The sequence below is a fragment of the Calliphora vicina genome, chromosome 5, assembly GCF_958450345.1.
Source record: "Calliphora vicina chromosome 5, idCalVici1.1, whole genome shotgun sequence".
Taxonomy (NCBI): domain Eukaryota; kingdom Metazoa; phylum Arthropoda; class Insecta; order Diptera; family Calliphoridae; genus Calliphora; species Calliphora vicina.
In genome coordinates this window covers 45,361,866-45,376,909 of record NC_088784.1, presented here as the reverse complement: position 1 = coordinate 45,376,909, position 15,044 = coordinate 45,361,866, and the positions used below count along the sequence as shown (strand labels likewise).

General features: G+C 30.1%; 1 protein-coding gene across 3 annotated transcripts in view; it reads left to right on the top strand.

The window, feature by feature from the left end:
• Positions 1-15,044, top strand: part of ReepA (Receptor expression enhancing protein A) — a 69,859-nt gene that overhangs the window by 40,509 nt on the left and 14,306 nt on the right. For 2 of the 3 annotated variants that reach the window (XM_065511112.1, XM_065511113.1), the window contains exons 3-8: positions 6,320-6,392; positions 6,464-6,661; positions 6,723-6,836; positions 11,375-11,461; positions 11,528-11,679; positions 11,747-11,876. In XM_065511112.1, the coding sequence (XP_065367184.1) occupies positions 6,320-6,392; positions 6,464-6,661; positions 6,723-6,836; positions 11,375-11,461; positions 11,528-11,679; positions 11,747-11,876 (754 nt within the window). Of the gene's footprint in view, positions 1-6,319; positions 6,393-6,463; positions 6,662-6,722; positions 6,837-10,657; positions 11,277-11,374; positions 11,462-11,527; positions 11,680-11,746; positions 11,877-15,044 lie in introns of those variants that run through there. The other variant, XM_065511114.1, reaches the window with a different exon arrangement.

Genomic DNA, 15,044 nt, shown 5'->3' with positions numbered 1-15,044 from the left:
TTACATTTAATTGATGACGAAGAGATTACATATATTGTAGAAGTTACAAACGAAATGACAATCTTAAATACATATACCAAACGAAACAAAATACCAAAAAAAGAAAAAAAGCAAAAACAAAATACGCAAAGCAATGAAACCAACACACATCCAAACAAGGCGAATTGATAATTTTTTTTTCTCTTTTTGGTTCTAACAACTGTCAAAGCTAGTTTTTATATTTAAATATCTACATATTCTAAACATATTAACAAAATATTTATTGTTTACATAAATAAGTAAAGCCCTCACTATTCAATTATCTACACTATATTAAGTTTAAATACTTATTTGTTTAATTTTTCATTTTCGTTTTTTGACATTTGTTAAGACCAATTGTTGTTTTTGTAGAACTGACACCACCTTGTATGAATTCGCCTTGCATCCAAACATACGTTTTGTTGCTTTTTTGTCAAAAAAAAAAAACAAAAACAAAATACGCATAGCAATGAAACCAACACATATCCAAACATACGTTTTGTTGCTTTTTTGTCAAAGCATGCAATAAATTGTCTTTTTTTGATGAAGTTTTCAGAGGTTGTCTATTTGCTCATATCTCCGTTATTTATAGACGGATTTTGCTGATTTTAAATAGCAAACTTCTCGAAAGCATGTCTGACAGAATTATTGAAGATTTGGATCCCGATGATATTTGGGGTCTTCAGAAAATTGATTTCAACTAACAGACAGACGGCTCCCCTATCTATAAGGATTCAGAATATACATATATACTTTATAATGTCGGAAAATTATATTGTGGAAATTACAAACGGAATGACAAACTTTATATACCCTTCTCACGAAGGTGAAGGGTATAAAAATAAATAAATCGCAGACCCGATTCAAACCAGCAACTATCCGTTTGCTAGTCTGCTGTTGTACTCACTACACCACTGCTTAGTTATTTTATTGTGCATCAAATAATGGTTTTCACACAGTAATACAGTAGTTTTGACTTACCTGCCTTTCACTTAAGAGCATTTTGTATATAAGTGCACAAAACTTGTGTTTTGTATATTTATTTACCAAACTCCATATAAATTCGTTAATTTAAGTGCATTGAGATAAGTACATAATACTTTTGGAAGCTGTAACTGGTTTTCATGAAAAATTTCATTTAGCTGCCTAATACAAAATTTAATCAAAACAAAATAAGGAAAATAGATTTTGAAAAAATTAAAAGTTTGCAACTTCTTAATAATTTGAAACGTAGATAAAATAACAAATTTGTCGTTATGTTTAGACGGAAAAATCACAAAGCTTCATGTAAATTATTTGCCGTTAGCTGCTTTTTTTGGCAGTAAACTTAAATGCACTTACCAGCATCAATGAACACGTAAGTGCATTAAGGTTAACTGCATTTTTAGTTGGCGTACCGTATTATTATGATAGCTAGTCTCATACGAATGATGTTATAGTCACCGGCAGATGAGAATCTGCAATCCAATGTTTAATGAAATGTTCATAACTTCCATAACGTAGTTGACATTTCGCTTTATTATGAAAGCTAATCCACCGCCATGGGCTTGTTCTCTATCCCTCCGTTGTAGTCGCTGGATGATGATCTCATCTCATGTCAGCATCGTTTCTTGCATGGCGTGCAACATGGATAACAAAATTATTCAGTGGAATATAAATGGTTTTTACAATAACCTTCTACAACTTCTAATACATGACAATTCACCAGATATTATTGCTCTACAGGAAACACACGCTCTACAGGAAACAAATTAACGGCTATAATGCATCACTTTCTCATTTCACTACGGAAAAACGTGGTGGATCAGCGTTATTTTTTAAAAATAATTTTAAATATAATATTTTAAAAGTAACAGATTATTATGTTGAGGTTGATATATACATATCAATCTACTTACATCCCTCCGAACAACTTAATACTACGGAACTTTCATAAATTTTTTCAAGCAACTGTAATAATACAATAATTTTAGGAGACTTTAATACTCACTCTAAACTATGGGGATCACCCCACACAAACCAAAGAGGCCCAATATTAAAACATATTCCAAATAATTCTCTATCACATTTACAACAGATATATCCCAGCAAAAACTTTACTTACAAATAAGCCGAAAAATAAGGGGAATTTGACGATTCTACTACTTATTTTTCTACTGTAAGAAGTCATGTAAGAAGTCATATGTTCGCGATGTCCCAAAAGTAATCCTTTATATTTTCGCAGCCAAGAGTCGAACCATTAACCATCCGTTTGCTAGTCTGTAGTTGTACTCACTACACCACTGCTTAGTTATTTTATTGTGCAAATTGGAAAAAAGTAAGAGTTTTTTTGTTTTGTTTGTTTATTTTATAGTAAAGTCTAAAAAACAAAAACAGTATACTTAAAAAGTAAGTTATTAAAAAAGACATTACTTAAGTAGCAATTGTAGCTTGTAGGGATAATTTATTTTTTACAAATGGTATAATTCCGCAAAGCTGGAAGATCTCAACAATAATTCCAATCCCCAAACCAAACAAAGATGTCATGTCTATATAAAACCTTAGAAAAAATTATAGCTACAAGAATCACTTGGTTTCTACATAGAAATAATATTTTAAGCATACATCAAGTTGCATATAAACCCAGCAGAAGTACTATAGATTAGACCGTCTCACTTTTAATTTTTATTCGAAATTCCTTCATGAACATCGACTTTCTTAATCTACTCTAAAAACCAAGAATTTTGGTGTATAACACTAAAATATGGATGAACGGGAAGTGGTCTCTCAAATCGCTTTTTCGTTTTTTAGGCAAAATGCTTTTTTTTCCAAAAAAAAAAAAATCTTGCTTTAGTAATTTGCTTCTAATTTAAGCAGTTCATAACGGATTTGATCCTAATTACATGCATTAGAAAGCTAATTAAATTTCCTAAATGTCTCTTAAAGTAACATTGCCATTTTGTTCGATGGTTTTTTATTCATAGCATTACAAATTCAGATTTTCAAATACAAATTTATCATTTTTTTTTTTAATTTTTGCTTACTTTTTCTTTTATAAAAATTGAACGAGGAACAATTTTTATATTCTGTGAATGCAGTATGGTAGGAAATTTAAAAATGAAGATTTATATGTAAATAATAGTAGCATTCTGTTAAGAAAAACTGCAGTTTTAGTTGAAATGATGAAATGTCTAAAGTTGTTTATTTGTAAATTTGCTTCAATTTCATAATAAAGTAAGAAAGGTTGATGTTGGTTTTTTATTTTTTCAAATTTGATAAAATTGTACTTTTGTTGGACGAAATGGCATTCGCTTTAAAAGTGTAATATTTTTGAAGGACGGTTAAAGGAAATCCCACAATTCCTAAAAATTGGAGCGAAAATCCCAAAAATGGTATTTTTTACAATTTTGCCAATAGGGCCCACATTTCCATCGGGGCTGGGAAAATACTTTATGGTTAAATAGAGAACACATCGAGATTTCCAAGTCTGCTTTCCGTGTTCTGATCACAGTTTTGGGATTATAGAACATGTGGTCCAAATTTTAAATTTTGATAAAAAATAGGTCAAATTCCGAAGGGCGTAGGGACAGCATAGTCGAAAAATAGGACATGTTTTTTATATCAAAATGTTCTCCGTAAACATACTTTACAGAGACACAAAAAATTGTTACATGTTCTTAAAGAAAGTTTTTTTTTTAACAATGAAAGAGTTAAGGCACCTTTTCGCCCAAAAAACAGCAAAAATGTACTATTTTTTTAATTTTTAAATTGAAAATCGTTTAATTTTGGATCCATAATTGATATTGCTCTAACATCTTCTGTATAGTATTGGCGATTTTGTTGTCTAACTAACAAAAAAAAATCGAGTCCATTCGGTCCAAAAGTACGACCTATATTTTTAAAAAAGCGGACCAAGGTATGGCAAAATTTTAAAATTTCTATTTTGAAATGCCTATAACTCGGAAATTATAAGAGATAAATAGCACACGTAAACACGTTTTTCAAGACCTAGCCAATCGCTTTCCAAAAATCAGATGGGAAACAAGAAATGGAACGTGGTTAAAAATTTTACAAGTCGATGGTAACCTACTTTGAGCCCCATAGCGCCGTCCCCAGAGCATTTGTAGGGCGCATTTTTAAACATTAAACTCGAATACTCCTTGGCTACCCTCATGTCAAATTTTATCCCGATCGGACCAGCCGTTTAGAAATGCCAGATTTATTTCCAAAAAATGTTGATTCTGCTCCACTGTGTAGTGATGGAAAACAGTATTTTTAGCATTTTCCCAAAATGCATCCAAACTGCAACCAAAGTACAATTTTAACAAATTTGAAAAAATAAGAAACCAACATTAATCTCTTCTTACTTTATATTAATGTATTTATGAAATTGATGCAAATTTACAAATAGTCAACTTTAGTAATTTCATCATTTTAACTAAAACTGCAGTTTTTCTTAACCGAATGCTACTGTTATTTACATCAAAATCTTCATTTTAAAATTTCCTACCATACTGCATTTACAGAATATAAAAATTTTACCTCGTTCAATTTTTATATAAGAAAAGGTAAGCAAAAATTAAAAAAACAATGTTAAGTTCTTATTTGAAAATCTGAATTTGTAATGCTATGAATTAAAAACCATCGAACAAAATGGCTATGTTGCTTTAAGAAACATTTAGGAAATTCAATTAGCTTTCTAATGCATTTAATTACGTTCAAATCCGTTAAGAATTGCTTGAGTTTGAAGCAAATTACTAAAACAGGATTTTTTAATTTTTTGGAAAAAATGCATTTTGACTAAAAAAAACGAAAAAACGATTTGAGAGACCACTTCCCGTTCATCCATATTTAAGTGTTATACACCAGAATTCTTTGTTTTTAGAGTAGATTAAGAAAATCGATGTTCATGAAGGAATTTCGAAAAATGTATAAAAACTGAGACGGTCTACTATAGATGCTTTAACTTATATAGACCATTTTTCGGCATCAGTCTTATCTCATTACAACCATGGCTTTCGACCGCATTGGAATATTTAATATCATTTAATTTTAAATATATGTGAAATATAATCAGAGATCTTTAAAAAAGATTCTTTGATGATTATTAAATTTAGGAAAGCATCTTTGCAGTCTAATAATTATTCTAGGTCCGAAACTTTAATAGAAATTAATTTTAAAAAAAAATACAAATAAATGTCTTTACGTTCTGTTATGTTTATGATACACACTTATTGCACTACTATAATTGTTAATAGGTCAACGTGCTTTAAGGTGTACATGTATATAAAATATATACATATCTAAATACATACTTATTTATATATAGTATGTATGCCTGACCGTATATACACATTTGCTTAAAAATGTGTGCGTATATTTTAGAGACGTTTGATTCATTAGGAAAGAAATATATAAAATATTTTCTCTTTGCTGCTCTCTTTGTTATGTTTTCGGTAGAGTTTATATTTAAATAATAATATTTATAATCAGTGCTGGGCATATACTTCTAGTGATCTAGTCATTATTCGCATTGCAATATTTATTAAGAAAGAATAAAAGTCGGACAGCGACGGATATGCGTTGTGTAGTGTTATGGATGAGATGGGCTAATATTATTGTATAAAATATGTTCTTCTCTGCATAGAACAATTTAGTTATTGCTATTTTAAGACTTGGAGTGTGCCTCTGCAATTTCGAGAAATATTTGCCCGTTTCTATTATAATTAGTTTTTCATTTGGGGCTGTGGAAGTCTGTGTATGGTGTAATGTTAATTTTATAATAAAAAGAAGGATCTGCTAAAACGATGGCAAATAATATTGCTATGTATCAAATTGACCAAGAATATTTTGTTGAGCGTTCCAAAGGCCCTAGACATTACATTTTCAAAGGAGAAAATGTTAAGGGTCGAGTAAGCAAAACATTTAAAAACAAATATCATTTCGACAATGATATTATCATAGCTAACCGGAAAAATCCATTAACTGATCAAGATGATTTCCCAATTTATGAAAAATTCTTACGCCCTGTAGTATATACTAGCACAAAAGACAGATATACTAATGATATGATTTCTGTTACGCACACAAATTACACCGATCGAGAATATATCGATGAAACATACTTTAATGAAGAACCATCTCAAGGAATAGATACAGAGAATGTTGTTCGAAATTTGACAGCAGTTAGACGTTTTTTGGAATTATTACAAACCATACCTTTACCACCATTATCTCTTACCACAACGTGTATATGTTTCATTATAGCAATTTTTATTTCACCACGCCCTTGTGTTGAACATATTATTTTTCCTGCTTTCAGATTATCGTTTGGTACTCTTTATCCAGCTTATGCCTCATATAAAGCAGTCCGCACAAAGAATGTAAAAGAATATGTAAGTCATCCAAGAAAAAAATACCTTTTTTTTTTGTTTTTAATGTATGTATATGTTTTTTTTATTTTTAGGTTAAATGGATGATGTATTGGATCGTCTATGCATTTTTTACATGCACTGAAACTTTTACCGACATCTTCCTTTCGTGGTTTCCATTTTATTATGAAGTAAAAGTGATTATTGTGTTATGGCTACTTTCGCCAGCTACCAAAGGTAGTTCAACACTGTATAGAAAATTTGTTCATCCAATGTTGACCCGTCGTGAACAGGTACATACATATAATTTAAATGTATACAATATATTTACTGATCCAAGGAAACTTTATGTAGGAAATTGACGAGTATCTTAATCAAGCCAAAGAGCGTGGATATTCTGCTGTATTACAATTAGGTTCCAAGGGTGTTAACTATGCTACTAATGTAATTATGCAGACTGCAATAAAGGTATTTATACCATTATTATTACCAATACAATGTTTAACAACTTTTATTATACTTACTCATACAAAGTACAGCATACATTCATACATATTTACTTGATTTTGTTCATAGTCATTTAGTGTCATAATTAATTATTTTTTTATTTAATAAGACATGGTCTTAGAATCAATCGCTCGAGTACATCCTATTTATCGACTGCAAGTACATATTAAATTCTGATAGCATTGTGGAAAACTTATCAATGAATATTAATTTATCATCAACTATGAAAAGTTTATCCTTTTAATAACATACACATTGTTTATAAAAATTAATAAATATTTTATGTTAAAATTGTTGTATTTTTTGTTTTTATAAAGTCTATTCATTAATTTTCGTTATTAATAAATATAGATCTAACGTTTTTTCATCTTGAAATTACAACTAAATCTATTATAATATTTAGATAGTTACATTAAGTATGTTTTTGCATAATTATTTAATAATTTCAATCTATTTTACAAATTTCTTCTAAAAATCCTTTATTCACATGACATTTGTACCACTGCGCTGTGGTTTAAAAACTTTTTTTTTTGGAAATAATTTGTTTGTTCAGCTTCCTAGCGCTAATGGGGGCCAGTGCTTAGCCCATCAATGTTGGTCACATCGGGTCTCAGATTTTTTAAAAAATCGCAAAATATCCATTTATGGTCCGAATGAGTTGAAAGTTTGACTATACAGTAGCGAGAATAAAAAATGCAATGTGATTTTCAACTGCACTGATTTTGCTCAAAAAGGTATCCAATTGTCCCCATCTGCTGTTTCTATATTCTTATTGATCATAGGCAATTATTGTATGACATTTTGTCCAATATTTGTTTACGTAAGGATAATTATAAAATATTTAGTAAAAACAGTGGTAAAATTGTGCGAGCAAAAAAAATGCAACTCTAAGAAAATTTACTTGATTTTTAAAATTTTTAAAAAAATAATTATAAAAAATAGCTAAAAACTGTAATACTGTTACAATACAGTAATTTACTGTTAATACTAATAAATTCAAGGATATGAAATTTACAAAGGATAACAGAATTGACGAATGATGCATTTTCTGTTCAATATGGTGAATTTTTCGAAAACCAAGACAATTTTAAGAATTTTAATTTATTTCTTTACCAATTTAAAATCTTGCGGATATTCTCTATGAAAAGGAAATCAAATAATTGTGGGGGTGTGCCTAAAACTGAGTGTATAAGAGCTCAAGATCAAAAGGATATGACTAGTTAATGTTAGAAGGGTGCTGACATTTAATGCTAAAATAATATTTTCATAATCATATGACATCATGTGGTCTTTAAAAATTACAAATAATGAAATCATATTCAAATATCCATTTATTTTGGTAAGTAAACGAATTCCAAAACAGCGGAAGACAACTGTAAATAATATTAAATTTGACACTGTTCCTATTTCATGGAATCCTATATTTAGCTTACATGATTACTAATATTTAAGGGAATATCTGTGACCAGACGGCCTGAGTAACAGACACGAATAAATTAGAATTACGTTAATTAACCTTCCATATCATACGACTGCACCATTTTAAGCATGAAGGATCTGCTTCGAAAAGCAAAGGCGCTTAATTTATTTTTGTAAATAATGTATGGTTTATTGAATTGGTTTCTCCTTATTATTTTTGCATCATTAAATTATCTTTTGGAGGTTGCAATAGTCATAAATGTCCACATGTGTTCGTTTGGGTAGCGTCAAATATATGATGTCACCTTCCATGGACCAGGTAACACAGCCTTGATTACTTAAATGTCTAACATTATAGTTTTATTTCAATAAAATCCGATTCAAAACTAGCCATCAAAATTATTTCGGCACTCTAATCATAACACAATTCTTAATTATATCTAAATTTTTATAACGGAATAGGAGTATGGCGTTTTTTGGATAAAATGTTTATCATTTTGAATTTTAATATCCTTAAATTTGTTTGTATTAATAGTAAATGATGGCAATACAATATTGTTATAGTTTTTAGCAATATTTTATAATTATTTTTTTCAACATTTTAAAAATTAAGTAAATTTCCGTAGAGTTGCATTTTTTTTGATCGCACAATTTTACCACTGTTTTTACTAAAAATTTTACAAAATGTCATCAATAATTGCCAAAGATCAATAAGAATATAGAAACAGCAGATGGGGACAATTGGATATATTTTTGAGAAAAATCAGTGCTGTTGAAAATCACATTGAATGGCGTTGCATTTTTTATGCTCGCTACTGTAAATAGTCCTTGAGAAGATCTACAAAAAATATCCTTACAAGAGTAGGTTATCCCTATTAGTTGAAGAAATATTCAGGTTTATTGATTTATTTCTTTATGGCGGGCCTACGGAGGGTCAAAATTTATTTTTAAAAAATCAGCTATATTGGCGATAAAATTCTAAATAAAAAACTTGCTAACAGTTATCTCTTCCCTATAAAAAATTATACGCATCCAAAGTTGGAACTTGTAAAAAGGGCCGTATTTTTTACGTTTTTTCCCAAAAAGCCCATATATTTTTTTCTTTTGTAGAAAAAAAATTTCTTCTGGACTATATAGAATTTTTATATGATCCGGAAAGCTAACTTAATGCAAAAGCGTACAAAGAAAAACTTGGCTCACTTTATTTTTACTAAAATATCAATCCGAAAGTCCAAATGTTTTCAACAATATCAAATACTTATATGTTGTTGTTGTTGTTGTAGCAGCAGTGGTTGCTGAGTTGACAGCCCTTGGCCGAGTGAACTCGGGTCATTCCGGTGCGTAGAACCGGCTGTCGTGGGAATGGGAATACTTATATAAAAAGTCTTTATTTACTCCTCAGAAGTTCCACAAACCATGACAAGTTTGTACGTTTTTTCATATAATACGTTTTTTCATAAAACACCTCAGCTCAAACCATGTGAAATTTCGTAACAATATCTCCAATAGTTCCCAAGATACCGAATTATTTCCAAAAAAAAGTTTCTAAACCACTGTGCGACGTTGCTCCCAAATAAAATGAACTAGTCGTCTTCCTTCATCACTACAATGATGTCCGCGACCTATCATAAATTATTTTTAATACATTTTTAAATTAGGTTTATTCCAAATTAATAAGATTTCACATATTATTTTACTTTTGTCGCAATATTCTCGAATTTTCCAAGTCTAAGGCAAATTATAGAAAAAAATCTCAAATTTGTGTACAGCATGTTGCAACTGAGAGGGATACTTCCTTTATTTAAAAATTATCTTTTGAAGTATGTCCGCAGTTATTATTAAAATAAAATATATTGTTTTTCAAAATAATTGAAAATACTGAATGAAAAACTTTATTGCGTTTGGTGGGTGAACTTTTTTAACGACCGCGAAAAAATAATACCGTGGTTTTTCATATTTTTTAATGCTCTATTCTACTTTGCTATACCAATTTGCATATTTGCAAAAAATGTCAAAAGTAATATCGTATATTATATTATCTATGTAAAGAATTTAGTATCCGAGATATAGAAACAAATTTATTAACAAATAGGGGTCTTTACGACTTCCATACCTGAATATGTATGGTCACAAATTGATGTTGAAGGAATTACAAGCGGAATCACAAATTTCTTGCTAATAGTAAAGGGTATATAAATAAATACTTTCGTTATTATTATTTTTTTATATATAATATTTTTTTTTTTGTTTAATTACGTTCTTATTATTTTATTAAGTTAATTTTTGTTGCTTTCTTTTTATTTTCAAACAACATTAACCGTTAACTCATTACGTTACACACTGCACGTGCACGCTTTTACTAGACCTTTCATTATGGCTTAAATGCTTCAAATCATCAACAGGGCATGTTGCCATCATCACAATCAGACGATGCAATTTATGCTCGTAGTAGAATACGAAATCAAGACGAATTTGACGAAATTGACGATACTCAATGGGTATCAAAATCAAATTCCTTAGATTCTATGCCTTCAATGCATGTAGAATTCTCCGAAGACGATGAACAGATTTTTGATATAGACGAAGAAGTTATTGCAAGGGATGACGCGGGTGCAGCTCGGATTCGAGATCCTCCCACAAGAAAAACTAAAATTAAAGAACCGAAAGATGAAATCTCAAAACGTTCAAAATTGTCAAATCACTCCTCGAAAGTTCCTACATCTGGATTGCGTCCACGACGAAAATTGCGTGAAGCTACACCTGATATAGACGTGGATGTTGTATAAACTTTATTTTAAACAATAATTTTTAATAAAAAGCATAAGATCTCTTTTCTTCTTTTCGAATATTAATCGATATAATTTATATAAATCGTACACATTTTTATACCGTTTTAATTGTTAAGATACCTTTAATAATATATTTTAAATTGTTTAACATTATTAATTGATTAATAATACAAATTACATTTCTCACAAATAATTCCTCACAACTAATTGTTAATTAAAAAAATAATAACAAAAATACAAATGATTTGTGTACATACAAATGTATATACATTTATATATATTTGACGTTAGGGAGGCGGCAATTTGGTGCAAACTATTAGACGTAGTTACAGTCTCAGTGATCTTTCGGAGCCAGATATTCATCGTACAGAAGATGAGGTATACATTATTTCGTTAAACGTATATTATTTACAGATTATGTAAAAATACATGTTATAAATTAAGGTCGATGATGTCGTTACAATGCGACCCCAACAGAGAATGCTACGCCAACGTTTAAATACTCCAGTTGGACGATCAGCTTCAGGTACTCGCCATTCAACTGGCATGTACTTTACAGAAGTGGATGTTGCTGCAAAAGGAGCAGGAGATTTCAAGTATTTTAAACATATTCAGCGTATATTTATTATACGATATTAATAATAATTTTAATTTATATTTTAGTTATAATGTTCGCTCCTCTGACGATATTAGTTCAGGATATTCTAGCGCAGAACCCATTTCGGGTGGCTTAAGTCGCACTTCTTCTATGTCAAATGCTTCAAAATCACGATTAAAAGCAAAACGCTCAGAGGTAAGTTAATAACTATAGAAGTTTAATATTAATTTATAATCACAACTAAGTCTATGTCAAAATACTGTAAAAAATATTTTTAAATTAAAAGTATTTTTTTTAACACTACGTCATACATTTTGTTTATACTATGTATTGAATAAAAATAAATAATACTAGTGGATTTTACTGTTGGCGGTATGTTTATAGAACTAGTATATTTACTATGACTATTGACTAAAAATATATATGTATTTATATTATAACCTATTGTATTGTAAACTAATAAAACAGCCGAATTAAAACTTTATAAAATACTAGCTGAACCCGGTCCGCGTTGCCGGCCCTTACAATAATTCTGTTTTATATTGAATTTCGATTTGAATATACAGTGTCGGACTAAAAAAAGCACTGACTTCCCCGACCTGACATCGCACCCGAAACACTGAGGTGGTCATTTGACAAAGTTGTAGCAGATAACTATAAGTACAGTGGCATGATATGCCCTTAAAAAAAAGAAACGGATGATTTTAAGGCAAATGGGATATTATATTTATGAATTCATCTTAAGGACAGGGGATATACGTTTCTTTTTTTTTATTTACTCGGGAGCAAACCACATACAAAACATGAATTTTCCAAATATAAGCCAGCAATAGTCAACGATTGGCCTTATGCTTTGTCGTTGGAAATTGCACGTTCCCACAGACAATCCGAATTTTTGTAGTTGGTTGTAAGACTTGTGAATACCTTATCGACAACGGATTGAATATTCATTTGCATTTGGCAGAAGTTCGGTGGGAACGAAATCTGATTTGTCGACGTTGTTTACTATATTAGTTGTACTTTCGGAAATTTTGTTTATCAACGGTTGATAATATAAAAGCACTTTTATAGTACAATGTTAACAGCAGCCTACTTGTTTTATCGAACGATATGAAAACTAGGTATGTACCGGACATGTTACACCAAATCATTCGCTTCAGAGTACACCACTGTGAATTAAAATTTTTACAATGATGTTAAGCAACGAAATTAAAATTAGCATTGTTTGATCGTTGGGAATGAAAAAAAGCATTTATCTCTCGAATGAAAAAATAAAAATAATTTTTTTTTAATTTTTTTTTTTATATGCAAAAGTTTGGCCACAATTACTGACCTTGAAATCATTAGGTATAGTGTCATTAGCGGTATAATGTAAAAATCTGAAGATTCACTGAAAATTTGATAAAAATCGGTCCAGCCATATCTCCGGAACCACTATGCCGATTTCGTGAAAAATTCACATAAACCATCTACAGACCATCCCCAACGTACCCTGAAATTTTGAAATCGGTCGACCCGTTTTCGCAGTTAGTGGTGACATCAAAATTTGCACTTCTTTTTATATATAAGATTTGAAAAACGGAGAAGTATGTTATATATTCTTCGACATACTGCATATGCATTCGCTGAAATATGCGAATATGTGCGCGAAAAATAAACTAAATCAAATTGTTTAACAAAATGTAAGTTTCATACATTTTTAGTTTTATTTGCTTTTTAGTCTTAATTTAATTGAAAACATATGTAATTTAAATATAGCAAAGTGGCCTAAATATGCCCGACACATAAATAGAAATCATCCTCTACAACCATACTTTAGTGAATTATTAACCCGCCAATGCACAGTGGTCGGTGCTGTATGGAGTCGGCGGCCAAAAATACTTGCAGTGTAGGTATCAACTTGTAATTTCGGTCACGGCTTTATAAATATGTCAGAACTATTTAATGATAAAATGCGAGTGGTTGATGACTCATACCCACCCCCCTACCATACCTTAGCATGCAAATTCACCCCAACGCGCAGTGCGCATATCTCGGTAATAAATAATAGTACATTTATAATTTTTGGTACAATATATAATAAGGATATTTATTACACACATTTTTTTCAATGGGCGTAATTGGACAACTGCCACACCCATATAAGTGAAACTATAAACTTTTTAAAATTGATAAAAAATTAAAAATCAATAAGAATTCTTACTAAAAAAAATTGCAAACTAAATCTGGCCGTAGCCGCCCACTCATGTGAGTTTAATAAAATCGACTCCTTTTAGGCAAGCCAATCAGAATATGTATTTTGAACTTTTGTTTTTATACGATTGCATTTTTGCAAAAATTTTTAATTTTTTTTCCAATTATAATTTAATGACTTTCTTCAAATGTGTAGCCCTCATTTTTAATATAGTTTTTCACGACATCCTTCACTTTTCGAGCTTTTTCAGCATTCTAAGCACCAAACATCAAAAATATGTGAGCGCTAAAGTTTGCAATTATAAGATGTAACTATTGCAAAAACAATTTATAATAAGGACCAAATTCATAAAGTAAAAATATTAAAAGTCCGTGGAAAAGAAAAAAACAAACACAATTCTTTACATGCATAACAATAACAAAGCAACGCGAACATAAACTAACAAAACACCTCACAAACATTCAAAGTTGGACATCAAAAACAACGAGGCCGCTTTGGTGTATGGGAGATAAATCAAAGAGATGCAAAAGGATGCAGCTGAAATTTTAAATTTTAGAATCTTGGAATATTAACTAATAAACCAGAAAAAAAATCCCATTGGAGACTTCAGGGGGAACACAACTAAAACTCTAGTTGAAATTGAAATATATGGACGAACAAACACGAAAAATGACACTGGGCAAATATTAATTTTATAAAAAATACGAAAGAAGGTAAACACATTGTAGTTATCTTAAAATTAAGTTAATACCTTCCAATTCAATATTCATTTTGATTTATTTCAAAAAAACATGTTTTTATATGGTTTTCATTAATTTAAAGTTGAGCTTAATTTTCCACTTTTTCACTCTGCAAAAACCAACTGTCAACATGCTCTCACTTTTGAAGCTATTCTTGAAGAGTATAGTTGGAATAAAACAAAAATAGCTATAAATATTAAAACCATGTTTTTATAAGTCTGGTGCCATTGGAGATTGTGAGGCGGTAATCCTGGTAATTCCAGCGAGTTGGATAGTTGACATCATCTTGGGAAGTAACAAAATCCACCGATTTATATGCCATCATTCGACATATTCGACAGCAATATCACTTGGAATCTTAAAATTCAATTCGTCGACATCAATGTTTTTCGCTGCCAATATAGCACGTGAGCTCAACCAATCATGATT